We start from the raw sequence: 26589 nt of genomic DNA, 5'->3' as shown, positions 1-26589 counted from the left end.
TTGCATAACAGTCAACAAAGGTGGGAGTGCTTGTTGTGTGCCTGGGAGGTGAGTTTTAAAATAAGTATATAAAATAACACCATAAATCTTAACGTGCTTATCAGAAGCTAAAAGAGAAGCAAGCTGGCCTAATCACACACCATGGGGATACTCAAGAGCTCATTTCCATTAAATCATGGCTGCCCAGTTCTTTCAACAGTTGCCAGCGTTGTTGAATAGCGGCTCTATAATGGCTGCTGAATGAATGTGATGCTAATGGGCCTGACGTTGTGGCCGTAATTAATTCAAATGAATGTGAGTGGAGCGGGTTTATGTTCTGATGTGAGTATCCTGAGGTCTAGCAGTGAAGCGTGGAGATAATAGTTCACTTTTTGTCACATACTGACATTGACCCGGTAGATATTGTTGCTGTGTCGCTCCACATGAACTCCAGATGGCACCGTTGACCGCTGTCGGACTTTGGGTTGAAGCCAGACGGGCGATGTCAAAGTGCTCTCTAAAGGAAAGATGATTATTATGAATGTATCGGTCCCAATCTGGTTTCAAACAGCATCTCGTCCAGTTTGGCCAACGCGGAATCAACAGGGATGTGAGATGCAACAAGTGCTGGTGCTTTGTGACTGTCGTAAGCCAACACCGATTGACAGTGATGATGGCAAATGCAATGTCTACTGTTTGCTAATGAGAAGTGTCTGGAAGAAATGCAAAAATCATTGTTTGTAATCACATTTTAATCATTAAACTGCTTTGTTATTCGAATAGGAACGTGGAGGTAGAATATTGAACATAAGAAGGATGCTTTGTGGCTTTTATAGATCAAAGATCTACGTACCAAAACAAATAAATACTTTTATACTACCTTTAGCCAAAATAAACTTTAATGTTGTGCTATTGTGACTTGAGTACCTTTTTTATAATTTTAGTTTTTAAAGGTGCAATATAATAGATCTGGCCAGAATTTCAGTTTGAAACATAAAAAAATGAGCATTATCAACAGATTGAAGAGGTTACAGTGTCGACGAGTTTTGCGTATTCTTGCCCTGCTGTTAGTAAATATTTGGCTTTATTTTAGTTTTTACAACTGGTGACTGGTAAGTTTAGAGTATATGTTGCCATTATTGAGGTGAAATTCTGACGCCTATTTGTTTTTTGCATGTGGCCAATTCTTAAACATATCGCACCTTTTTAAAAGCAGCAGTGTCAAATACAACAAAAACATAAAATTCATGCTGAACGTGCCTTTTTTAATCTTATTTAGGAAAACAGGGTTTATGTGCAATTGTGTCTCCCAGGATCTCCACCAACATCCACAAACGCATGAATACATTATCACACTGTAACAGGATTAGCGTACACCTCCAAGTACGCATAAGCCACTTGACAGGGACTCCTACAATCCCACTGTGAAGGAGCTGCACTGATTGCCGTGAGTGTGAGCGAGGCTGTCAGCATGGGTGGAACGAGGCTGTCACAATGTTTTGTGGATCACTGAGCTGTCTGTGAGAGACAAAGAGCGACTGTGTGTGTGTGTGTGTGTGTGTGTGGGAGTGGGAGTGAGCGACAGAGCAGGAGGATGTTTACCTCACACGTCTTAAGTGTTTTTCATAACAATATACATATATATGTTTCAATGCATGAAAGGTAAAACTGAGCAGTGCATCCAGTTCTCTGACGTTGGAATGCTCTGTGGCGGCTTTCTTGTGTTTGTTCTCAGCGTTCTTCATTAAGTTTGCTGGAATTTATGTAATACAGCGCATTTTATGTGGAGTGAGCACAGCGCCAGAGACAATTTGGCCTTGTGTGCTCCGATTAATTTGGCTTGCAGGCAACTCACCAGTCATGATTTAGTTTGAATGAAATATCAACTGTTTGCTCCTGGTGTTCTTCACCACCGTGAACCGGCTCTAAAATGTTTTCTCTTTAAATGAGTGCCGTGAGGGGTTATGCTAATGTCAAATAGTGGTTTTGGAAAAGTAAATATTTGGACAAGAAGTAACTGATTTAATATTTAAAGACACTTCAAACAAACTTCAAAGTGTTACATTTGAGAATGGAATGGGGAGTTGTGTTACCTTGTAGGGCTTTGGTTGTACTGTTCAGTTTACAGAGAACTTCCACCACTTTGTTCCGGTATAATTAGTTGCTGATAATTGCTAATGTTTGCCACCTTAGATAGATATTGTTGTGCTGTGTTAGAGGTTTTCTAAAGTGAGTCTGGCAGCTGCAGATCTTTAGGACACAAAACACTACCGCCTTTGTCCACAGGGGCCGCCAAAATCAACACAAAATTAAACTTTTTAAATTGGAAAGTAACTTTTTGCACCTTTTTTATTATTGGGAAAAACTGGCACTGCTGGTTTAGCCAGATGTACTGCACAAGCTAGGCTACCTTCCGTAGTTGTTGACTGAATATGTCCTCAAACTTCCAAAGCATACAGTGGTTTTTAGATTGACGAAGACATTTTTCATGAATGGAAAACGGCAACTGGATGGAAGGTGGGAAAACACAGTCTATCACAAAACCTACGTTTTAAGAATGACAGAGCTGTAAATGTATGTAGAATAAAGCCTCACTGCCAATAGACTTATTGTTGAATGTAGACCTTGATGGAGTAATAAAGATTTATCAAGCTGTGTAAGTTCCACCAGAGAAGGTCAAACCTCTCGGTTAGTTATTGCCGGGTTTGTCCTCCTCCACGTCCTTGTTCGTCACACCGATCTGGTGGAGCACGCTGGTCAGTGTCTGATTATGTCTGTATACGTTAATCCTATAATCCACTGTACAACATAATCCACAACAGAGCCTGTGATACACAACCTAGGGTATCATTGTGTGTGGAGATGAGGGGGAGGGGCCAGAACATACGGATGGTGAAAAAAACAAGACGGGAGGTTTTGGGATTTTCTCATCAAAGTTATAATCCTTAAAATCTTGACACTAGTGGATTTGGCCAACACCTGTGGCTAAAAACAGCAAAGTAGTAAATCAGTAAAACAGAATCACAAACAGTCAGCCTGGATCACATGCTGCATCATGCCGCCGTCTTGTGAAACAATGAGCTGAAGTTTAACTAAAAAGCCACACTGCGTGGTTGTCTCTCTCTCTCTCTCTCTCTCCTCTGCTCTAAGTGCTGAGGAAAGAAATAGCATGAAGTATTGTGCTGCCGCTTCTGTTTAGACAGATGGATGAAAGTTTATACGTCGGACACAAAAACACACTTAAGTCTCATCTCATTCTGATCCCACGCGCTGCTTTAATGTAAGCAAAAAGAATGGCGGTAATTAAAGGAGCGCGTGTTTGTGAGATGGATAATATATCCGCGCTGTGATGACAAAGTCTCCTCGCTTGTCACGTCGCTTCTAAAGGACTTCTGGGTAATGTTTAAACTCCGTTCAGTTAGCAGGAAAACGTTTTCTCTGGAAAGCCAGTGTGTAGAAAGGCCAAAAACTATTTGAGAGATGAACTGGAAAATGCCGTGTCATGAGTAACTCGTCTTTACTCGTTTGTGTTCTTACACGGTAACAGATCAGCTGACATTTCCAGCTGATCTGTAAAGTGGAGATAATTATTTTTCCGGTAGAGCGGTAGGTGCAGCTCCTGTCATGGCCTTTTGGTATTCACAGTACAGCATTAATACATGCATAAATATGTGCACACCAACACAAACAACGAGCACTGGAACAGCATCACCGACAGATGAAGGTGGTTTGTTGCTCTGTGACCTTTTGGTATTTTTATCGTGATATAAGGTCGCTCACTTCTGTACGGACTGTGCTGCTCGGCTGCTTCCTATACGACGGGTCTTTGGCAGCGCTCGTTTTCCAGTCGCCAGCCACGATGACGCAATTTGCTAATTTGCATTTAAGTGGGCTAATTTATTCCTGGTGAAATATTAAACTGCAGCATTCGGAACACCAATATTCTAGCGGTTAATGGTTGTTGAGGCCTTCATTGTGACATGTAGTGTAAAAAGTCATTGGATTGGTTCAGAGGGAACACACACTAGACCGCCGTAAATAGGCTGAACGTGTTGGCAGTAATAAGGAGGAAAATGCTGACGAGGGAAAGCATCCTGCGTCCCAATTTGAACCGTGACCATGAACTATAAACCTGCACGGAGGGTTCTGTAGGGAGCTCCTTCTGCAGGACGGAGAACACGAGTAAATATACATTTACTCTGTTTTTAAGATATAAAAATGATGATGCTCTCGATATTTAAAAAAACAAGGCTCGGGGAATTGGATTAAATTGATGAAATTAATTTGGTTAAAAAACATCTGCGTGAAGAATTGGATTTTAAAATGTGATTTCTAGTGCAAGCACCGTAGAGTAACTGTTGATTAATTATTGGGACATTGCAGCTCATTTCCCCCCCTTTTTCTCTTCACTTTGCATTAACAGCGTGTCATTGTTATATTAAGACTTTCGGATGCATTGGGACAGAACTTGCATACGTGCATCTTAAACCACAGAGGCGTTACAGACGTTTGTTTGATGATAGCAGCACAGCGTTTTAACACGCTTGAGCCGGATGTCATTTCATAGCTTCAAAAGAAAATACTCTTCAAGGGGAAGAAATATTAACGGTAGTTTACCAGGCGTAGAGCTATTTTTATTTATAGAAGTCTGTGTCATTGGTTGGCCGGTTAAGTCTTATCATTTATGATGTCATAACGAGAGTCACAGATTTTTCCCACTTAGTGAAAAAGAACCTAAATGTCAACGAACAGTTGGAAACAGACTGCAAAGCCTCCGTCACTGGCATGAACATCTGCTGCACTAATGCGGTTGATTCAGCTAATTTAGAATGATCTATGCACAGCTTGTTTGGGTTTGCTGGTTAATAAGCCACTCAAAATACATCACACTGCCAAAGTTACTCATTTAGTTTTTTTAAATTATATGTTTACAAGGCTACCAATGGGGCGATTCATAAAACAATCCCAAGTCGGGAAACCGCGTTCCTGTCTTTCCCATTCTGACGGCGTTGAGTGAATGTCGCATTAACTTCAAACTTCTCACACCTTGACTGCATTGAGCCGGCTGTGTCACACAGTGCTGCAGTCAGAGCTCGCAACATCTGCCCGACAACAGCCCGACAGGTGTGACATTTTTGTTTTTGTCTCGTGTCGTAGTGGAAGACGACCGCCACAACATCTTGGAAGCAAAGACACAAATATCACGTGGCATGGGTTGCCATTAAGCATCTGTACGACCCTGAATAATATTCGTAAAGCATTAAGAGCAAAGCCTGTGCATTGTAGGCTTGTGTCTTATGTCATGCTATCTAAATCTGCATTCAGTGCAGCAAACAATAAGCACCTGACAAGGATAAGTAGCTGAGAGAGGAAAGGACAACAAGGGGGAAAGGCTAAAGAAGAAGGGGACAACAGTGACTTAGCAGATAGGAGGATGGAAGGACAAGTGAGAGAGATCGAAGAGGATAGAGCGTGGATTAAGTGAGATTAAACACAAATGATGAATGAGTATGGGGAGAGGAGAATAGGCTGGCAGTAGAATTAAACAGACCGACTAGATGAGACGAGCAGATAGGATGGCCAGACAAACGGCGAGAGAACATTGAGAGTCTGATTGAAGGTGACATTAAACAGACGAGGGAGTTGAGGTCTGATATTAAAAGGAGGCCGGCGTGGGTCACGGCAGACGGAGGAAGATTGGATGAAGGTTTAGAAAGGAAGAACGGTCCCTCAGGTCATGACAATAAACCCACCACAATAAAACTAGAAATACAACAAATATAAAAAACGAATCCTAAAAGTATCATTGTTCACAGTTTTCTGACTCAAATCGAATTAGAGGCTGTGTAAATATCGCAAACAGCCTCGAGATTGTGGTAGAAATGCGAACCCACAGCAGTCGTAACGGAGAAACCCCACAGCCGTAAACTGCAGGATTGATTCGGAGGAGCTTTAACGACCTGAACAGCCGGGATGAGCAAACAGAAATACCACAGAGCAGTCGGTCACATTCACAGCAGCCAACTGAATGGATGGTTTGTTTACTGGAGGGTAAGAGAACATTGGTGGAGCATGAATGCATGTTCACCGAATCAGTACAACGCAATAAACCAGTAAACGGCAAAAGCAAAGCCGGTAGTGTGTGTGTGTATGTGTGAGTGAGTGAGAGAGACACGTGTTCAGTTAAGCAAACAGGCTTTTAATGATAATAAAGCTACAGCTATAACTAAAATAAGACAGTTACTTAAGTTGTCCGGGTACTTTAATGGTTAACATTAGGACCAATTCATAATTCTTCTATCTTGTATAATTTGTATGATGTAAAATGGGCCTTTTACTGTTGGCCAGAGAAGAACCAGAATGACGTTCAGTGTGTATGTGGTGATGATGGATGGATAGACGAGCTGTGGTTTGATTTGTGTACATTTGGAAGACATGAATACATGACCAGGTGTTGATGCCCGCACTAAATAAATATCTTACGTCGTAAAAGTAGACGGTGACTGTTTGGCTACATCGGTTTAATTGTCTTGTAGAAATGCTCCACACAGTCTTAACATTATTCACAACACACTCACGTGGTGCTTGTTTTTGTGCTCGCACGTCCTGCCGTGTGCATCCCTTGCTGTTGTTTCGTACGTGCATGTATAAGTATTACAATAAACAGTGAGGCATACTATCACCAGAGCAGACTGAAGGCCCTGTTATCTGCAACATACGGCTGGCTGTCTTGTGCTCTCTGTGTGCATAACCTGTCCTGTGACTAAGTACTGAGGCACTATGAGTTAACCTTCAGCCGAACAAAGTCAACACTGTTGCAGTGCTCGCTCTCTCTTTCTCTCCCTCTCTCTCTTTCTCAAGGCCTTTTATGAAAGTGTGCTGAATGTTTAATGTCTTAAATGTACTCGTTGGTCTACTCTACTGGGTTAATTAGGGTTTTATGATTAAACGTGCAGGAAACAAACGTGCACTAAAGTTAAAATATCCACAAATGACATGTTAGTTATGAAAGCGCTGCTTGGTTCTGATTAATGTGTTTTGGATAATGAATATAAGCTGATTCGCACCTATTTTAAAAAGCACAAGTCAATTAGATGTGTTCATGTACACATATGGAAATGGTATGATTGACGCTCGATAGCAATTCGGCCTCGTCGATGACGACACTTGAGCCCCTCAAATAGCAGTGGATGCAGCTGCGTGTGAGAAGTGGCAGCTGTGAGCTGAATGCTGCTGTTGGAGACGCGCCTCCACTGTCTGCTCACACAGCTGAGCTCGCTGCGTATTGTGCTGCATTGTACGGCGTGTGTGTGTGCGTGCTTGTTTGCGTTAACATCTCCCTCGCTCTTCACACCAACGTCTCCTCATCCTCCGTTTGTCATCCCTCATCAGCCCTGCAGAGCGGAAGTGCGTTCTAACGAGGCCTCCTCTTGAGGGCTTCTTGAAGCGCCCCTGGAATCGTTGGTGATTCGTTGTTTTACTCAAGGACTCTGGTGAAGGTTGATGTCGAGGAGGCGTGAACCTTTTGGTAGAAGAGTGTCGCTCATCACCTTCTACCTGCATCCTCATCGTTGCACACAGTACGACACTTTGAAACAAACAAAACGGACTACATTTATCAGCTGGTCCCGATATAAGTAGATCTTTATTTTATAAAGTGAATCATTGGGGGAAGAAAATCATACTTTTAATACGACCACAAACTACTTCTTCTACAAAAGGCTCTTGCGAATTAATTTGTGACGAGTTATTCTTGTGAGTTTTTAGGTGTGTGAGTCTTCTCCAGAATGTGAATGGGAAACTGAGTTGTAAAGAGCTGCTTTTTTAAAGTAACTTGACGAACTTCATTGAATTAATTGTACTTATAAATTAAGTATTTTAACAGCAGCATACTTTTCCCTCACAAACAGCAGCTATTGCTATCTTTTTGTAAATCGATTCAATCTCACAGGCTGATGGTCTCTGTTGACTCTTAGTTCTGAGTTATGATGCGAGAGATGGATGAAGCTCAGCATCACTTCTCTGCTGTCAATGAAGCTTTCAATCAGCGCGAGCAGCTCGTGCTGCCAGACTAAACCCAGCTCCGACTGTGAGCGCTCGTTTGAGGCCGTTACATCACAGCGAAGTGCTGAGCTGAGAGAGAGAGAGAAGGAAAGTCGGTCCTTTGTAGGCACCACAACATGTGTCACATAAAAATGTCTCAGTTACTTTCACTACGCAAATAACCAAGCGATGCTGCCAGCGTCGATAAAGCCTCGATTGAGGTATGCTGATGAGAATGAGGGAAAACTGCTGCTGACTAGTCAGTTATTGTTGGTTAGTGTATGGCTGCACCAAAACACTGAATTATTCACCGTTTACTCGTCACACTTTGCTGCTCCTGTGTGTTAACAAAGTGTGATGAGGAATGTCTGACATGCAGCATGATCACAACAAACAAGGATTCATGAATGAATGCTGTCACTCTTACTCTGATCCTCATGTTCGGCTTGGGAATCCCGTATTTTAGGGGGTCAAAGGCAAGACTAGATTTAGCTTACAAGCTAACTAGATGAGCTATCAATAGATAATAGACAAAACTATCATGTTAATGTTAATGCAGTTAAAATGGTCAAGGCTAAAGTTAAAATCCCAAAGATATATAATGTCGTCTACGATGAGATACCTAAAGAATAACCTCTACAAATATCTCAAAATAGCGCTTTTCTTTTGTCTAATTGTCTTTATTTTCAGGCTTTGACAGCAAACTCGGAAGTCAAGAAGCACTCTCACGTGGTTAGAAGAGTATTCCTCATTATGCCAGCGAGTAAAAACACAACCAGAGCTCATTCAAGGCAGGTGGGATTTAAAGACCATATCAGCCTGAACCAACCCAACACCGTCCGGTCAGGCTCGGTGAGGTTCAGGATGTGAATACCACGCTGCAGTATCTATTATTCATTACATTTGCAGCATTTCTGGACTGCACCGCACAAGATAACAAAATAATACGAGACCGACCGAATCTAAATGTCAAACTGCTCTCGGCGTGTCTCCATAGTCCCTTGACCCTCACCCCTGACCTCCCGTCATCTTAACCACACGTGACATTGAAATTAACCTGTTTTTGATAAGGGATTTAAAAAATAAATGTTCTCTGGGAATATTTGTCCGCCACAAAAGAACATTACGGGTCTCATAAATAACAAAGGTACAAGCCGCAGGCAGCAGCTGCCGGCTTTATTCTACAACCATTATTCAAGCTAGGATAACGAGGGGAAGGTGGAGCCTGGAGCCCCCCCCCCTCCCCCTCTATATATACACACACACACACACACACACACACAGTAGTGTCCGCTGTCTCTTCATATAAACTGCTCCCTTTTCCGCTTCCACACACACTTGCTACACTGGTGAGCATGCTCACTGTGTCTCCGTCTTAAATATACATTTACTGAAGCTCGCTCACACAACACGCCCCTCCCACTCTGTCCCCTTTCACCACCACACACACACACACACACACACACTCACACACACACATAAAATGCACACACATTTTCTATTTCATACATACCCCTCCTCCGCTTTCCCCACTTCAAACACACCAACAAATTACTCTTTTTGTCTTCTACACACACAAGCTCTCTCTCTCTCTCTCTCTCTCTCTCTCTCGCTCTCTCTCTCTCTCTCTCCCTGACACACACACACACCCCTCCTCCCTGTGCCAGTGCAAAGTAGAGCGAGAGCAAGGAGAAGGAGCCACTCGTTTCATTTTTTCCTCGTCTGCTGACTTGCTCGGTCTTCTTCGGGCTTGCACGGAGGGAAAGGGAGGTTTTTTTTGTTTTTTTTTGGTTGCCTCCATCCTCACCGAGTCCGTTTGTCCTTCGAGGAGGGTGGAGGGGGAGAAAGAGTGACACAGACTGGGAGATAAAGAGTCTCTGTGAGAGACAGAGGGAGGAAGCAGGACCCTCGCTCCATCGAGCTCTCTTTGGGGGGGAAAAGGAAAAAGGGGGGGACACAGAGGGGAAGAGGAGGTGAGGGAAGGAGGCGCCATGGGTCAACTGTGCTGCTTCCCGTTCTCCCAAGCGGAGGAGAAAATCAGTAAGTGTCTCCTGTCACCATGCGTGGGTGTGTGCATTGTTGGACAAACCAATTGGATTGATGTACTCTGTGGTGCTGTCTGTGGAGAGGGACTGCATGCATGCAGCGTGGGAATATACCGTACACTGTGTGTGTGTGTGTGTGTGTCGCTTTGTGTCAGCTGCCCGTGTGTGTGTGCGTCCATGATGGTCTGTGACCTACAGATGGACAAGGAGTGTTCGTGTGAGAGAGGGTGACCATGCACTTCTCTTTGTGTGCGGTCGAGTGTCTCATACGTGTGTGTTTGTAAAGCGACGGTCGTATTCCAGCTGTGGAAGTCGCCTCTCGTTTCTGAGTTGCTCTGTCCGGCTTATGAAGCACGAGCTTCTGCAACGAGACAAATTAGTTGCCTTGTTAAGTTTACTGAAAATATCTGCTGTCAGCGCTAAACTTAAAATATGTTCTTTATTAAGCTTATACAAATTAGCCTCCAGGTAACACACACTTAAAGGTGCTCTTTTCACATAAATCGCTCGTACAGCCAATTATTGACCAGCTTTTCTTCTTTGCTGCCTTTTGTTGATGTATTTCTTCGCTTCTTTGCGTGTCACATGTCGCCGATCAGCAGGGTAGCGTGAAACTGTTGACAGGTTGTGAATTGCATTCCCGTGTACATGTACCTCTGTGTGTGTGCATGATGCAGACACAGCTGTAGTGCTATTAGTGGTAAAGAACTTTAAAGCATCGGTGGCTTTTAAAGGTGCTGCGTTCTAAATTCTGAGCATATCTATTGGGTCCACATGGCTCTCAACATGGCGATTGGCTGTTAAGACATGACATCTGACATCTAAAATCTGTGAATTAGCTAATTATCTTTTCTTGGACACAAGATGTCTCCTACTTTACTGAAAAGGCCTTTCTCAGTGTGTGCATTTCTTTGTTGGATGATTAACTTCCAAAATCCTGCTCGTGCGAACACATCTCAAACTCATCTTTAATGTGAGCGCCGAGAAACTCTCCTCCTTCAACAGATGAATGTGAAAACAACCTTCTAGTGTGAAACACAGTGACGCTCAAAGCAACACACACATTTGAGCGGAGGGAGTCTTTAAAGTGACTCTCACGGGGTCGTCTCGCCGCTCTGCTTTGGTACATAACCGTGAGGCACAGATCAGCCAGATATCACCTCGTGTTGTTTGAGCACTGATTGTTATCAAACACTTGTGACACACTATCGGTGGTCGGTGAAAGGGAAATTAAAATGGATAAATAAAAGACCAAAGTAAGGGCGAAGTGCATCTCCCACAAGATGTGACAGCGAGGGCGATAACTTGCGGCTCCGCTTCAACTCACACGGAATAAAACGAGCTCCAGAGGATAATTACCGACGCAGCTCGTGGTTTAAATACAGCGTTTAGACGCTCGTTGTTCTGGAGCAGCTGAAGTCTGGAGTCATTACTCACTACTTTGATAATATCGTGAAGAAAATATAAAAAGATATCCGACCTCTCGTTTTATTTGCATCCCTACATGTGACATTTTAATAATGATCATTGCTAGCTAAATCTGCTGTTAGGGACGGCTTCTTGTCTGGGGGAGTAAATTGGATTAGTTGTGTGTCCCAGTTTTCATTCGAGTGCAAGAAATTTATCAACCAATAAAAAAAAATCTGCAACTGCCAGGACACTGTTTTATGTTTTTAATCAAACTAAATACACTTGTGTCGTTGTCCAATCATTTCCCTGTTAATTAAAGGTAGAAACGTACAGTTTCTTCATATTCTTACTGCTGCTACCCTGTTGGTTGGATTAATGATTAAACAGCGAGACAAAGTACAGTGTACATTGTGTGTGTTTACGGGCTGTCAACAAGATCTCCATCGTGCTGATCCTCCGGTCATAAACGCAGACTTTGACACCTGAGTAAAGGGGGTAAAGACTGAAATATTAAACTGGGCTACACGTTGCTTTGTGCACTCTCTTCCTGCTTCTCTTCCTCCCTCCTGTGTTTTCCCCCATGTGTTCTCTCTCTCTCCTTTCTAGCTTTCTCTCTCTCACCGCTTGCAGCTGCATTGCTATAAACAGTCAGGCCACTGTGCCCTACTTCTAAGCGGAGGGAGAGATGGAGGGAGAAGGGGGGTGAAAGAGTGATGCAGGGAATGAAGGCTAAGGAGGGGAAAGGAGGGAATGAACTTTAAGTTAAATGATGATATTGAGACAAAGACAGAGGACAGGGAGGTGGACAAAAGTGTGTGTGTGTGTGTGTGTGTGCGTGTGCGTGTCAGCCGCTCCCCTCGTGAGCACAGCAAGACGTGTGTGTGTGTGAATTTAACCGTGACCAATATGACAAGGTGTCGCACAGTGGTGTTAGCGGTCGCTGCAGAGCAACACACTCATGCACACTACCTGTCACAGTCGGGGACTTGATGTGCACGCACACAAACATAAATGCGCGCTGAATTAATTTCTTAGTGTGAAACACATTTAGCTTATATTCCAAGAAATGCAGGCAATACGACTCATGACCACAGAGTTATGGTCACTCTGCTGCCACATAATGGTACACAGACGATATGTTGATTTGTTCGTGTATCGTTTAGATTTGGTTGCAATATATATATATATTATAGTACAATTTACTGTATGTTTAACTTTATTGTGACTATACCAAAGGTTATAATAACTTCACAGACAGCTGTAGGAAAACGGTAGAAAGGTGTCTGCTAGAATGCTAGCGTGTAAGTGGCGTGTTGTGCAGAAACGTTATGCTTCTAATGTAGGACTGCAGCTAACAATTACTTTTATTATCAATTCATCTGTAATCTATAAAATCTCGTACAACTCTGAAATCTCAAGGTGACGTTGCCAGATATCTTTTGTTGGCCAATCCAAAGATAAAGCAATTCAAAATGATACAAGACGCGTAAAAAGCAACATATCTTCACATTATAGGAGCTGAAACCAGAGAATGTTTGCCATGTTTGCATGTTCAAACAGTTTTAATGATTCATTTAATACGTTGTGATTATTGTGTTTGATCGTGAAGCTGCGTAAACGATCCAGTAACTAATCGTGCTGATGTCCTCATGCCCCCTCACTGTAGCTCTTTAAGAGATTTTGGTTCCTTGGTGCTAATGCACATGGACGGTTCGCTCTGCTGCTCTTTGTGATATTTCCAAACAAATGTACGCCGCTCCTCTCGTGGTGTTGGTTCGGTTCGTAACCATTATTCTCGCTCTTATCGGCGTGTGTTTTGCCCTTCTTATAACAAGTCAGATGAAGGCAGCTTTGCCCCTCGCAGAGAGACACAGCTTGCAATAAGCCAATGAAGGGAAGGTGGCTCAGCCTCTGGTTGGTCGGGACATGAGCTGCTCACCTGCACTAACGGTATGTAGCAACAGAACAGGAACAACCTTCACCAGACGGGAGGCTTTTCTTTTCTTTTTCCTTTTAGCTGTCGAGGTTTGTGAAAAAAATAGAGACTGTTAAACATTCAGATTGATTCAGAGAGAGAGAGAGCAATGCACAAAGAGAGAGAGAGAGAGCAATGCACAAAGAGAGAGAGAGAGAGCACTGGTGGAGACAGCAGAGACCACATGTGAGGAAGAGGGGGAGAAAGATGAGGAGGAGGAGGGAGCAGAGCGAGGGGAAGAGATGCATGCAGCTAAATCCTTCCCTTTTTCTCTTCCATACAGTCCTGACTGTTTTCTTCCTTCATTCCGGTGTCTCACTGTGTTGATTATTCCTCGTTCCTTTACCACGCTGTCTGTTTTTCTAAGAAATATAAAAGAAAAGCACAGAAATATCCACATTCCTTGAGTCTGACAGCCAGCTAGAGCTCAGTGAGCTGGGTCTCTGAGCAGAAAAAGGCCAAACCTGAATGCGGCTGTCGGGTCCTGACACAGAGGAGGGGAGCCACAGCTGGGTTTAAATTACGCCGCTAATGCCTTGATGCACGTCCAGGGGGAATAAGGGACTCAGGTTTTGTTGTGCTGAGACAAATAGAAGCAGCTTGGCGTCTTCTTTTTCTTTTAAAGGTCGAATCAATAAGCGACATCTTCAATGCTTCGTCTCCCGACTGTTTGATTCACAGCCAGTGTCTCTGCTCGACATGTTTCAGAATGAGGCCGGACACAGCCGGAGCTCTTTTATACAGGTATCCAGCACATGCTAAAGCTGCAGTAGGTAGCATTTATGTTTTTTAAGTAATAATAAACCAGTTTGGTGCCTGAGATGAGCCGTGGACACGGGGGGCGATGCTAAGAGGGAGAGGCATGTGATTCCATGTGTTGCTTTATTTAGTGAAATGATTTAAAAGATGAAAAAACCCAGTAAACCCCCGACAGAAACCACACCATCACATCTAGTCACAGCGGGGCTGATAGAGCCCAGTCATGCCTTGTTATGCTCCTGTACGTTATCTAACAGACTAGGTTGTGACTCAAGAGGAGCAAAAGATGTCAAATCAAAGCCGAGTGTGTTTTTAGTTCACACTAGAAAGGTCGAGCTGTTTTCTTTGATCTACGTGTCAATCAGCGTCCACAGGCTACACACCTGTCCAGCTGCACAGCTTTAATGTCTGCGTCCACTTTCACACCTCCGATGGTAAGAGAGCCAGTGCCACACTTTGTTTTTTTCAGTGAATTAAAAGCCATTTTATCTGCATGGCTGGAGGGATGGCAAAGTTGGTTCGATCCGTCCACCGCTGTGGTCCAGAAACATCTATTAGATGCTTTGATGTTGTGTACACACATTCATGGTCCCCGGAGGATGAATCCTTTTCATACTTTATTTCTCGAATACTTTTGTTTACAGCCAAATTCTTTGCAAAACTCGGGACATTCCCATCAGCCTCAGCTGCACTTTGTGTTTTGTACCAATTAGCAAATCTTGTTCAGGTCAGGAAGACTGATTCAACCAGAAATGCTCATTATTGCCAAATCCACTTCCTCTGTTCTGTGTCAGTGTGATATCAGGTAGCTCATCACCCTTCAAAGTCATTCGATGGGGACGATGAAGCTGTGAGGAGGGACGAAGGCTTCGTGTGAAATATCATGAAGAGCTTTGATGGTGTTCGTCTCGAGTGAGGAATATATCGGCCGTGAAATTGTCGATCAGTGCGCTGGCGAAGAGGAACAGACTCGCACACTTCTGGGCACCGACACCCAGAGTGCCATTGTTCTGGCACAAAGAAGAGATTGTCAGAAATGCAATTATTTTAGTCTGTTGTAATGCAGACTCATCACGCCAAGTTTTAGGGAACGTTGTCGAAAAATGAGTGGATTACAGAGCTGCAGAATCGGCTACTCGGGTTCAGTTCCGGTTTATTGATCTGACTTCCTACCTCAAGCCAAATGTTTAATTAACCGGATTATTCTCCATTAAGGTTACTTGTTAGCGCAACAATATCCTGACGTCGTTTGGCATTTAGGTGCATCTGTGTTTGCTTTGAAACGGCACATATTTCTCTGATGAACAGCCTTCCTGGCATTCAGGGATGTGCTCATCTGTTTTCCTGATCTCCATGAGGTTGGTTTCTTGAGTAATAATTCATAAAGAGCTCTCCCTTAGTCACCCTGTAACCTGAATATGAGCCATCTACATGTATACAGTGTGCAGCCCAGCTCAACCCATTTATATTCAGTCTGTATCTCGTGACTGAGAGAGTCTGGTATTTCCTCAGGAAACCACTTCACCATCAGTACTCTTTACACCCCCCCCCCTACATACCCCACTGTCCTTTTCTTTAACTTTTTTCCAAGGCCTGTCCTTCCCCCATTTCTTCTCCTCATCAGCCCTCCCTCTCTGTCCTCAAAAACACTGTCTCTCCTATTTTTTTTATTAATTTTCCATCTCTGCGTCCAGCCTCCATTAAAGAGATCTCCATGTTGTGCACAGACGCCTTCCTCTTCCTCTTCCTCACATCACATACTGTAGTGTAGTCCATCTCCTCCTCTTTGCTCCAGATTCTTCTCCTCCTCTTCATCTGCCCTTATGGTCCTCTTCCCAGATACGCTGCGATAGAGTTTTAAGGGAATCGGTTCATTTTAGAGCGAGAGGAAATGAGTCATAGCAGCAGATTATTAGGCTGGATGTAAACATGTAAACTGCTGTGTCCACTGACTTTGATTCGTCTTTAATGGGATTATTATGGCTCCTTTTGATACTGCATGTAGATGTGAAGTGCTTGCGCGGCATCAACAGAGGAGTTACCTCAGCTGGAACCGAACATTTTAAAGTGCTCCCACCATCACGGTACAAAGTATTGAAAGCGGCGGGCTAAGATTTTTTGGCAGACTTCAGCAGAATGTCGGCTCTGCTCCAACCAGGATGTGGACTCTATTAGTTATCTGGAGAAAGACAAATACGTGCATAAGGGAGTTTGAAGTAATGATGTTAAAAGGTTCTTACATAGCACGCCATTAATCACTGCGGAGCGGCGCTCGGGAGAAGAGAGCCGAGTAAAGCAGAGCGGTGACGCTGGGAATGAAATAAAATAACAAAGCAGACACTCAGTAGTTGTTGCTTAACGTTGTACAGTCTCGCTGCTCGCTGACAGAACAATCATGTTCCCAAATACAGCTTCTGTACACCGACAACCTTTACAACCTTTTTTGGCCGTCTGAGCGACGACGAGCCCAGAGACAAAGACAGAGGAAGCAAGGGGGGGGGGGGGGGGGGGGACGACAAAATGAACAAAGTGGAAGGAGAAAATAAGTCCACAGCTCTGGTGGATGAGCTAAATGCTAATATCAGCATGCTACTTAATTGTGAACCATCAGGGTCTTTGTTCTGTTTAATATCATCGTAAATTGAATGTCTTTGGTTCATAGAGTCTTAGTTGGACAAAACAAACAATTGAAGACACCGTGACTTCTGAAGAAATAGTGATGGACTTTTCTGACACATTTTGTGACGTTTTATAGACCAAAAAACCAATTGATAATTCAAGGAAATAATCTATAGATTGCACGATAAAGACAGTGATCGTTAGTTGCTGCAAGAGACGGTATTTAAAACACAATCTGGCATGCTATTGTTGGACAGAAGACGGCATATCCGGGACTAATCTCATTTCCACAATAGGTTTAACCAGATTCTACTAATTGGCTTGGTTTGGCACCATATGGGCGATGTATGAATTACCCCCGGAGTGAAAGAGACTTCAATACGACTTCAATACAATGCATACTAAGAAAGAAAGGAGTCCATACTATAATCCTGCACCTTCAAAATCTCTTTCTAACATTAATTGAAATCTCAAATTTAGTGATTGGCGATATATCGATATTATATTGATATTGTGACATGAGAACGTCGTAGATGTTTAATATAAAAATAGGGCTTAAGTGTTGTCTTCTCCTGGTTTTTAAGGCTTCATTACCCAAATCTCATTGTGAAAATATTTTGTAAGAGCGCCAATGGTCAAGTCAGGTATTTGGTCATAAATACTGTGATATTTTCTCCATATTTCCCAGAACTACTCCAGCTATTCATAAACATGAATGCTGAAGGTTTTCAGCGTGCACAGCTTACACTTTTGTTCCACCGTTTCTTTTGTTGCCTTTTCTTTTCTTACGCCAAAGACACAGCTACAGCTTTCAGAGGGGAACAGAGATCCGCCCACGGAGAGAAATCAAAAGTGATATTTGAAAACCGGTCTTGAGCCTCACCGGTCAATAAAGATGGTAACGATGAGCCTGAAAGAGAGAGAGAGAGAGAGAGAGAGAGAGAGGCAGCAGGGCCAAGAAGAAAGTCAAACCGGTGCGAGAGAAGAGCACACAGAAGCACAAGAGGTAGTGAAACCTGCCCGAAAAAATATGGATGTTAGTCAGAACAACCTCTGGTGTCGTTAAAAGTTGAAGCGCCTGTCTGGTTCTTATCCCGTCACCATGACAACACTGCCAGTAAAAAAATAAAGTAGAGAGAGAGGTTAGTAAAAGTAAAGAGGCAGTTGTACAAATGGAGTATGAACGATGAAGAGGGAGTAGAAGATACAGAAAAAGTGTGTGTGTGTGTGTGTGTGTGTGTGTGTGTGTGTGTGTGTGTGTGTGTGTGTGTGTGTGTGTGTGTGTGTGTGTGTGTGTGTGTGTGTGTGTGTGTGTGTGTGTGTGTGTGTGTGTGTGTGTGTGTGTGTGTGTGTGTGTGTGTGTGTGTGTGTGTGTGTTAGTTACAGAGGGCAGCTTTACTGCAATCATAAAGGCCAACATGGAATAAGCGGATAGAAAACTCATTCTCAGAAACACACACCCCTTTAAAAGGTAAGGACACAGAGCAGACCTTTGACACGCATGCAGAAGTCTGTTGATGCAGTTCATGTTCTGAAGCGTTGCCTCATCTGAAACACATTCAGACGTTTGTTCCACCTTTTGGAATAAAACAGTTCTGGCACCCGACCGTTCTTTCACCGCACTAAGTAACTTTTTCAAAATGCAGACTTGTGTAATATGCTCTTGTGTCTGCCGTGTACTCGGCCCCATAGAGTGCACACCTGCACTCTATTTATACACTGCAGAGTCTTGCAGCTTTTGGCGGTGTGACAGCCTGTGGACTTGGATAACAACATTTCTTCAGAATATTTGTGCGTCCATTTTGGTCCTCGTGTGACCTGGGGCTCCAAAACGAATGTTGAAAACCCCCTGCTGGCTGGCTAGCACTAAAGTATCTCCCTCGTGTTAACAGACAAAGAGACGTTCTGTACTGAGTGTATGAAATCCACGAGACAGCGAAATATCATATGTCTTTATCTAATATGTGATGTTTGTGTTGCAGATTTGAACCCTCTCCAAGCCAAACGGTTAAGTATGTGTCCGTCCTCATATCACACGCTCCAATTAAATCCTGATCTAAATCTGATTACACACAAAAATTGCATAAATTCATGAAATCGCTCAGATCATCAAAGAATATAATTCAGGATGATTACTGATGTGATTATTTGAGCAACCTCTGGATTACCGTGATTACATTGATTACAAGAGACCCTCCAAATGATCACGGGAAGCATGTTTAATCAAACTCTCTAGAAATGATAATGAGTCATCATCAGTCTCGTATTGGGGGAAATCGCATCACATCTGGTATGTTGCTCAATAAAGTGTTTTATAAAGTAAAAAAAACAACACGCATCTGCCAGCATTCGCTTTCAGCTGATGTTATATTTCTCGTCTATAATCCGCACGCTCATCAGTTTAAATTCAGTTAACCTAAGTGATCCACGCAAAAGGGGTGCGTCCGGTTTACGGAAACAGGACAGGAAGTGATTGAGAAGACTGTCCATTAACCATCCCCCCCCCCCACACACACACACACACACTGCTGTAGAAGGACTCAAAGGGGACAAAAACAAGGATCTTCTTTCAGCGATCGATACAGTATCACATTATTTCCACGTCAATAAGAGATTGTACCCATGAGCTCGTGTTTACAGCTCTAAACATTTTGAATGCAACAGCTTCACTTGCTGATATTTGCCTTTCACATGTTTTGAGTATTTGCATACAAAGAACATCCAACCCTTAATGCTTTAAATAACTTCCTCCACCACACGATGAGTTATGTGTCAATAAAGTACGAATCATGCAAACAGGGTTGATCACTGGACTTCAGTTTGTGCAAATACTGCTGTGCTTACATCTTGCTGGGAGTTACCCGTGCACTCAGACACTTTAGTTTGTGGCATGGACCAATCTACATCTCCCTCATGAGAACGCCTTTGTAGTGTATTGCAATATGAAACCATATAAAGCCCCAGAACGTACTTTGGTTCTGTTTAATTCATAAACCCTGGGTTCAGTACAATGGGTTTATTTAGAAATGTAGGTTTCGCAGATGGAACAAGGAGACTCCACACCACAGCTCTTGATGTATGTTTTTAATAGTGGACCTTCAAATTACCCCCCGCTGGAAAGCAGATGAAGCAACATCAAAATCAGGTTCTCTAGAAGATGAAAGAAAATGGTCCTGTGGAGCCAATCATAAATGATGACCGCAATTAGTCCTCCCGACAATTTTTTCAAATAATGAGAGGTGCGTGCCGGGGCTACATCCCCCACAACCCTCTTGCCGAGGTTTGTGGCTGTGCGTGCAACATCAGCAACATCAGGAAGAACGGTTTTAAAAAAAACCTAATTATGTTCGGGTCACATATACTCCATTTACGCTTGGCATTAACCTGCAATCTGTGTCTAGATGTCCTATTTTGACAAGGAGAAGCACATGTTAATGCTGAAACGGTCCGATAGTGCCAGAACCTCGTTTCAGTTGACTCGGATTAATTGGAAATGGCCAACCGCTAAGGATTTCCACATACTAGTGTGTACGGTTCGATAAGAAAGGCCGATTTCAGAATGAAGTCAGTCTGCTGCAGACCTGAGGGCAAAGCTATCGTATCAAACAGCGGTCAGAGGTGCGAGTCACTCAAACTGACGGGCAGTCCGCAGGCAATCTAATGGCATCTCAGTGCTACAGCAGCAGTGCTTCTCTGAAAAGCACAACTCAATACCATGAATTGGATGTACTTTACACCACGTTAGGGTCAAATCAATTCAGCAGAAAAAATAACAACGGGAAGCTGATGGGAGCACATGGTGACCGTAATTAGATGAGTGAAGAGTGTTCACATGCTGGCCGATGTGATGAATCCTGCTTTCTGTTTGGCATGCCGTACGCAGGCTGAATATTTGGCCTGAATAACACAAATCCATGGATACATAATGCATGTGTCAATAGTAGCTGTTAGTGATGGTGAAATACTGCGGTAACAGTGACAGGCATGTATTCCTGGCCTGTAAAGTCGATCTCAACCGAGCAGAAGATCTGGAGGATAAAAGGGGGGGGGGGAGGGGGGGAATAAAATATCCACAGCAGAGCATGTGCACAACCTCATACAAGTCATTCTGGTCAGATATGTCACGTATAGTAGCTGGTGCATTTCACCAATACTACTACATAAACAGAGAATACACCAAAGCTGAGCTGCAACTTGTCATATTTAATAACTATGGGTACGCTGATTTAAGAGACGATTTGCCAAAATGTTAATGACACTTTGTGTCTAAAGGCGCAAATGCACTGGAAGCGTCTGTGGTCTTAAAAGGCCAAACACTCATCAAGTTAATCCTGTTTAGAGAGAGCGAAAGGAATAAACAGCGACGGGTTGTTCCCCAGAGGACGATATTTGATTAAAGAAATGCATTCTGAATTAATACTGATAATACCGCTGTTGCTTTCACTGCTTAAAATGACAAACCTCGCCGGTGGTAGAAGTAGTGTCTTTACTCAGCCAAAGATTGTTTTTGAATTTAGAGAAGAGTCACTCTGTAACACCGCCGTTGTACAGTCAAAAAAAATATGCATTTACACTTTATGGATATAATTCTGACCTCGTCATTCGCTGCATCACTCCAACTGTATGAACCGTCTCCTTCGATAATGAATAATAAGCAAAAAAACTGCTTTCAAATGTTACCACGCCTGTGGGCCCAGCTCTTGGCCTTGGTAATCAAATGGTGGTTATAGTGTGTTTTTGAATCACTGCAGTAATGTGTGTGTGTGTGTGTGTGTGTGTGTGTGTGTGTGTGTGTGTGTGTGTGTGTGTGTGTGTGTGTGTGTGTGTGTGTGTGTGTCTGGCAGACTGGATGGTTGAGTGATTCTCTATTACTCTCTTTCTGAATGGCTGCTTAATGCAGCCTGTCACTCTTACAGCCCGCCTGTCTGTCTACATGGTTTATTGACTGTCTGCCTGTCTCACTTTTTTTCCTAACAGGCTTTATGTTCGTCTGACTCCTCTTCTTTCTCACTGTGTTAATTTTGTCTGTGTTAAAGAGTTTCACTCCGGGAGGTTGATTAAATCCAAACTGCATATATAGCAGAGCTGAGAGATGGTATTATTAACTCTACTTGTCACATCAATCTCTTGTTGCTGCATTCAGTCTATGATGACTGAGTGTAGACTCATTTATCATTGTCAGATTAATAGTTATTTTCATTTTCAACATACTGGAATAACAATGAAATCGGCCACGGGGGGGCTTACTGTTACAATCATATCCATTGGGGAGTTCATGGCTTTAAAAGTCACTTTTGTTAAGCTTCTGAATAAAATGTAGTTTAGATGTGACATATAGTGGAGTAGACCCTCAGTTTGTGGCGTAAACACGGTGGGAAATCCACAGTTTGATGTTATTGACATTATTGTTTGTATTATTGTATATTGGATTTGATTCCCAGAGTTCTTTTCAAGAGGCATATTACTTAATTTATTACAAAGCTGAACTAATCAATTTGTATATTAACAATGGGGAACAGTTGAGTAGTATGACGGATGTTGCTTGTAGTGATCAACCCACAAAGAACTCAACTCCGCTCCACTGAACGTTTTAGTGTCTTGCAGCTCATTGTTTTGGTTTTGTGGCCTTCAACTTTACCTTTTTGGTTCGTCTTTTGAGGAGAATAGTTCTGTTAAACCAACTGTACGCTACCTGTCCAGCACCAAACAGCAGACAGACAAAAGTTAGCCACTAGCTTGTGAACATAGTGGAATGTTTAGCAGCTAAAGAGCTGGATATATCCCCCAGATGTTGGTGGTGACCAAAAACAGAGCTAAAAGATGGACTTACATTTGTCGGGTGTCCAGCTGAATGATCGTGTGTTCTTGTGAATGATTATGATAATATCGTTCTATTGTGCTTGTTCAACCCAGGTGGGCGTCGCCGGTCTGAGCCCGACGAGGCGGAGCTACTGAAGGTGAGCAGGCGATTGGTCGAGGATGCTGTCAATCGAGCCTTGCAACAGTTCAAACAAGAAACTCTCCAAAATGGGGGTGGGCCTAATGCCACGGCCCCGCAGACCCCGGGAAACACTGAGGAAACTGCAGCAAAGACGGACACTACAGCTAACTCCACTACAGACAACAGGAAGTGACATCATCGGACTGAGGTACAGAGACTGACAAACCAGCCGCACCAGAAAACATCAGCCCGGCCTGGCTAACCAGGAGACGGGTCAGTAGTCCCTGGGCTCAAAGCCTGAACCAGCCAACCAGTCAGCCCAGTGTGCTGACTAGCTAACCCAGCTAGCCAACTACAACGGCTAGCCAGTCATGCCAGCTACCTGCCCAACTGACCTAGCTTGACACAACGCTATTTAAATAGATGTAGCTTGAGTTCAGGTGAACATCCCAACAGGCCGGCCAGCTAAGACTGTTAGTTAACTCACTACGTCTAACAGCAAGGACATGGTCTCCTCGATCGTCACTCAGCTGTCAGTCTGCGTTTGCACATCAGACCCAGAAAACCTACGTGAAGCACTCCTCCAGAGACGCACATGTCGGGTTCACTTTGACCTGCCTCTCACTAACTGCCCTGTTAGAATAAGACCAATCATCCTTTGTAGACCGTTTTGGTTTGAGCATCACCTGCACTTAACATGGGACTCAAAAACCTTAAAAAAATACTTCCTTAACGTTATTGTTTCAGGTGAAGAAAATAATTTTCTTTTCCTTTATTTTCTCTTAACAAATCAGTGCTGTCTTCATTTACAAGAGATTACACATCTGCTCATCTTTCTGTTTGAGGGGGATTTGTGAGGAGAGCTGGTATGACTGTTGTGACTTCAGTATGAGATGTTGGACGAGTCTGGGTTCAAAGCTCTTTCCATTCAGTTTCAGCAAACTTTAAACTTCCAGCATTTACTTAAACTGTCTGCATACCACACCCCATCTTTGTCTTTATTCTCAGTTGTTTGTATAACAGTGATCTGGCCTCAGCTGTGCTTTGAATATTATGCCGTTTATTTAACCTAAAAGTGTGTTTTGCCGACGCAGCACTGAGACAATCATCAACTTAAGATCTGTTATGAATTCTGTGGGAATACATTTTGTCAAAAAAGAAACTAAGCTGGACTCTGTTGGTCCACAAACACTGTGGGAGCATACAGACTGCTATCCCTCTGTCACTTTAACTTATCTCCGCTAATAGCACTAACTTTACAAAGAATGATTTGGAGATATGATAAAATAACACTCCAACAAAACACTACAAGTTGCCACGAAAGCATCTTCCACTCCATTAATCCCAAAACCTCCATTAAAGACCTGATTACTTGTCTCAATGAAAACTATGTGACAGGCTATTATTACTACTATTACGCACAGGCATTAATTCCATAATGCCTGCTTCTTCCTGCCTGATCATTTATAAAGGAAATAGATTTTTGTTGACATACTATATTTTCGTTTTTGTTCCGTGAAATTAATTTGAGGCAGCAGCGACATGCACAGATGACCTACTTTGTGTTAAATTAATTTATAAATTGTTCGGTGTTGCTGTTTGAGGCTCAGTGTTCATTGGGAGTACTCGTGCTGATCTGAGGAGCTTTTATTTTGTAGTACTGTACATCTAACAGCAATTACAGCCGAGCAAGTTCTTCAGATGTTGGGGAGGTTAACTCAGAAAATTGCTGCTGTCAGCTGAAAACCCTCCGGCTCTTGATTTCAGTGTCTTTCATCCATTTCTTTTTTTTTTTTGTTAAACTTGCAAATTAAATTGGCATTTCGTGCTCTGCGTTCGACCCCAGAGCTCATGAAACCCACTGAGAAACACACGGGTGTGAAATTAAGGAAGATTGTCTGAATAATTTTTTGAGGTTTTCAGCTGACGGCAAGATGTTGATGATGATCCAGCTGTGATACAAGCGATTGGTTTACTCTCTGACATTAAATGTTGTTTTATCCTTTCTAACTATTATTTATAATGTGTTGCTGTCCCTCCTAAAGAAATGAATGAAAAGATATTTGATTTTTAAATGAGGAAAAAGAGCATTGTTTGCATTCAAAGGTGGTAAAAGCACAATGATGAATTTGCTTTTTTTTTTTTTTATTGTCTTTGCTTTCACTTTTTAAAGAGCAGGTAAATCAAATCACCTCTGTTCAAAGTGGCCTTAAGTCACGAAAAAAACAAGTCGATTTTTCTGTAAGTGCTTAAGGTGACAGCGCGTAACTAGCATAACAGCTATTTTTTAAGCCGGTGTAGGGTGATTGGGTGACGATGGCTCGTTTTGCTGTTTCGCCGAAGTCTCTAAATGTAAACCTGTGGCTAAAGAGTTTGATTCTTGAGTTAAATGTCAAAAAAGCGTCCACCATGAAACACAATTCATGTAAGTTGTGTTTTAAAATAAATTCCTGAGAAACCAGCTCGGATTTTCCGCCATGTGATGTGAAGTGTATTTCCTTCTGGTGCGAGCTGGAAAACGTGCCCTCGTCTCTGTGAAATCCACTTAAATCCTGTCGCTGTGGGCTCATTGAAACGTCAATAACGGGTGAATTCTGTCTCACGGTGGACTGTGATCGTTTCTCTTCTGATCTTTTATTGTCACCGGATCCTTAATCTCCTTAAACTCCCCTTTAATACACAAATTGTCCTGTGTGTGTGTGTGTGTGTGTGTGTGTGTGTGTGTGTGTGTGTGTGTGTGTGTGTGTGTGTGTGTGTGTGTGTGTGTGTGTGTGTGTGTGTGTGTGTGTCTTCGAACGTCTGTACAAATTTGTCTTTTCTGTTGGTCTTTCCATTCGTCCGTGTGTACGTCTGACCGCGTGGGTGTGTTATTGTACCGTGTTGTATATCTTGTTCTGCCATATTTGAACAATAAAACAGGATATGAGATTCAAAACCAATATCCCTCTCCTCGTCTCCTGATTTCAGTCTGGGTGTACAGGAAGGTCCATGTTGTTCACAGATTGTGTTAAGTACCTGGAGTATGTTTTCATCGAGACAGAGATTATTTTCAGGTCGCCGTTGGCCTCGTACGTCTTCTAACGTGTCATAAGGATTTGTAAGAACTGTTATTGAAGATTTTTGTGCAAGCATTTGTTTCCTGGATGTGACGTTCATTTGGGGGGAAATAGCAGGCGGTAAATTCATCAGGCAGTATTTAAAAAACTAAGTATTATCCTAAAAAATGTGGGTTGAATGCAAATGCGTGAAGGTGGATCCTAACAACACAGTGTACAGTAGTTTAATTTTAAACCAATATTTACGCCTAGATATACAGACTCCCTCTCCTATTACTATACATTCTCAAAGATGATTTACCTCGATGGAAGAGAGGAACATGCTTATTATACTAGTCTTTTATTTCTAATGCAAACTCTTCACTTCCTCCATGTTTTCCCTTTTAATCTGAAACATAATCTGCAGGAAGTGAACTGGTTTAACTGACAGCTTTGCAAAGAGAAGCTCAGAGGGATGAGTTTGACATTTCTATCTGTGGATCTCGTGCTGCTTCATTACGCTGACTGTGATTAAGTAGGTTAGTAGATAGTAAGGAGGGACGTCATTCCACCTCCTCCAAGGTGGGTTTTTTTACACACAGGTGATTTCACTTTGCCTGATTAGACCTCTCCTTGATTGACACCTCCCTCCCTCTCTTGCACACGTCGGGGTGCGGACAAACCCACGAAGGACTTGTCAGCTGTATCTTCCCTGCAGGTAATTGGTTTTCACAGGAATTCACATGAAGCGCCGCAGACAGAAGTCATCATTTGCTGAGAAGA

General features: G+C 42.9%; 1 protein-coding gene across 4 annotated transcripts in view; it reads left to right on the top strand.

Annotated features, from left to right (window-relative positions):
• The window catches only part of akap7 (A-kinase anchoring protein 7), a 35190-nt gene extending 9480 nt beyond the window's left edge, over positions 1–25710 (top strand). For 3 of the 4 annotated variants that reach the window (XM_076083958.1, XM_076083960.1, XM_076083962.1), the window contains one exon: positions 22744–25710. In XM_076083958.1, the coding sequence (XP_075940073.1) occupies positions 22744–22964 (221 nt within the window). In that variant the 3' untranslated portion in view covers positions 22965–25710. Of the gene's footprint in view, positions 1–433; positions 484–22743 lie in introns of those variants that run through there. The other variant, XM_076083961.1, reaches the window with a different exon arrangement.
• Positions 25711–26589: the final 879 nt, after the last annotated feature.

Source organism: Anarhichas minor, unplaced genomic scaffold (genome assembly GCF_050575085.1).
Source record: "Anarhichas minor isolate MPS153535 unplaced genomic scaffold, ASM5057508v1 ptg000136l, whole genome shotgun sequence".
NCBI classification, from domain to species: domain Eukaryota; kingdom Metazoa; phylum Chordata; class Actinopteri; order Perciformes; family Anarhichadidae; genus Anarhichas; species Anarhichas minor.
Note: the sequence above shows the minus strand (reverse complement) of the source record. Positions and strands in the feature narration are given on the sequence as shown.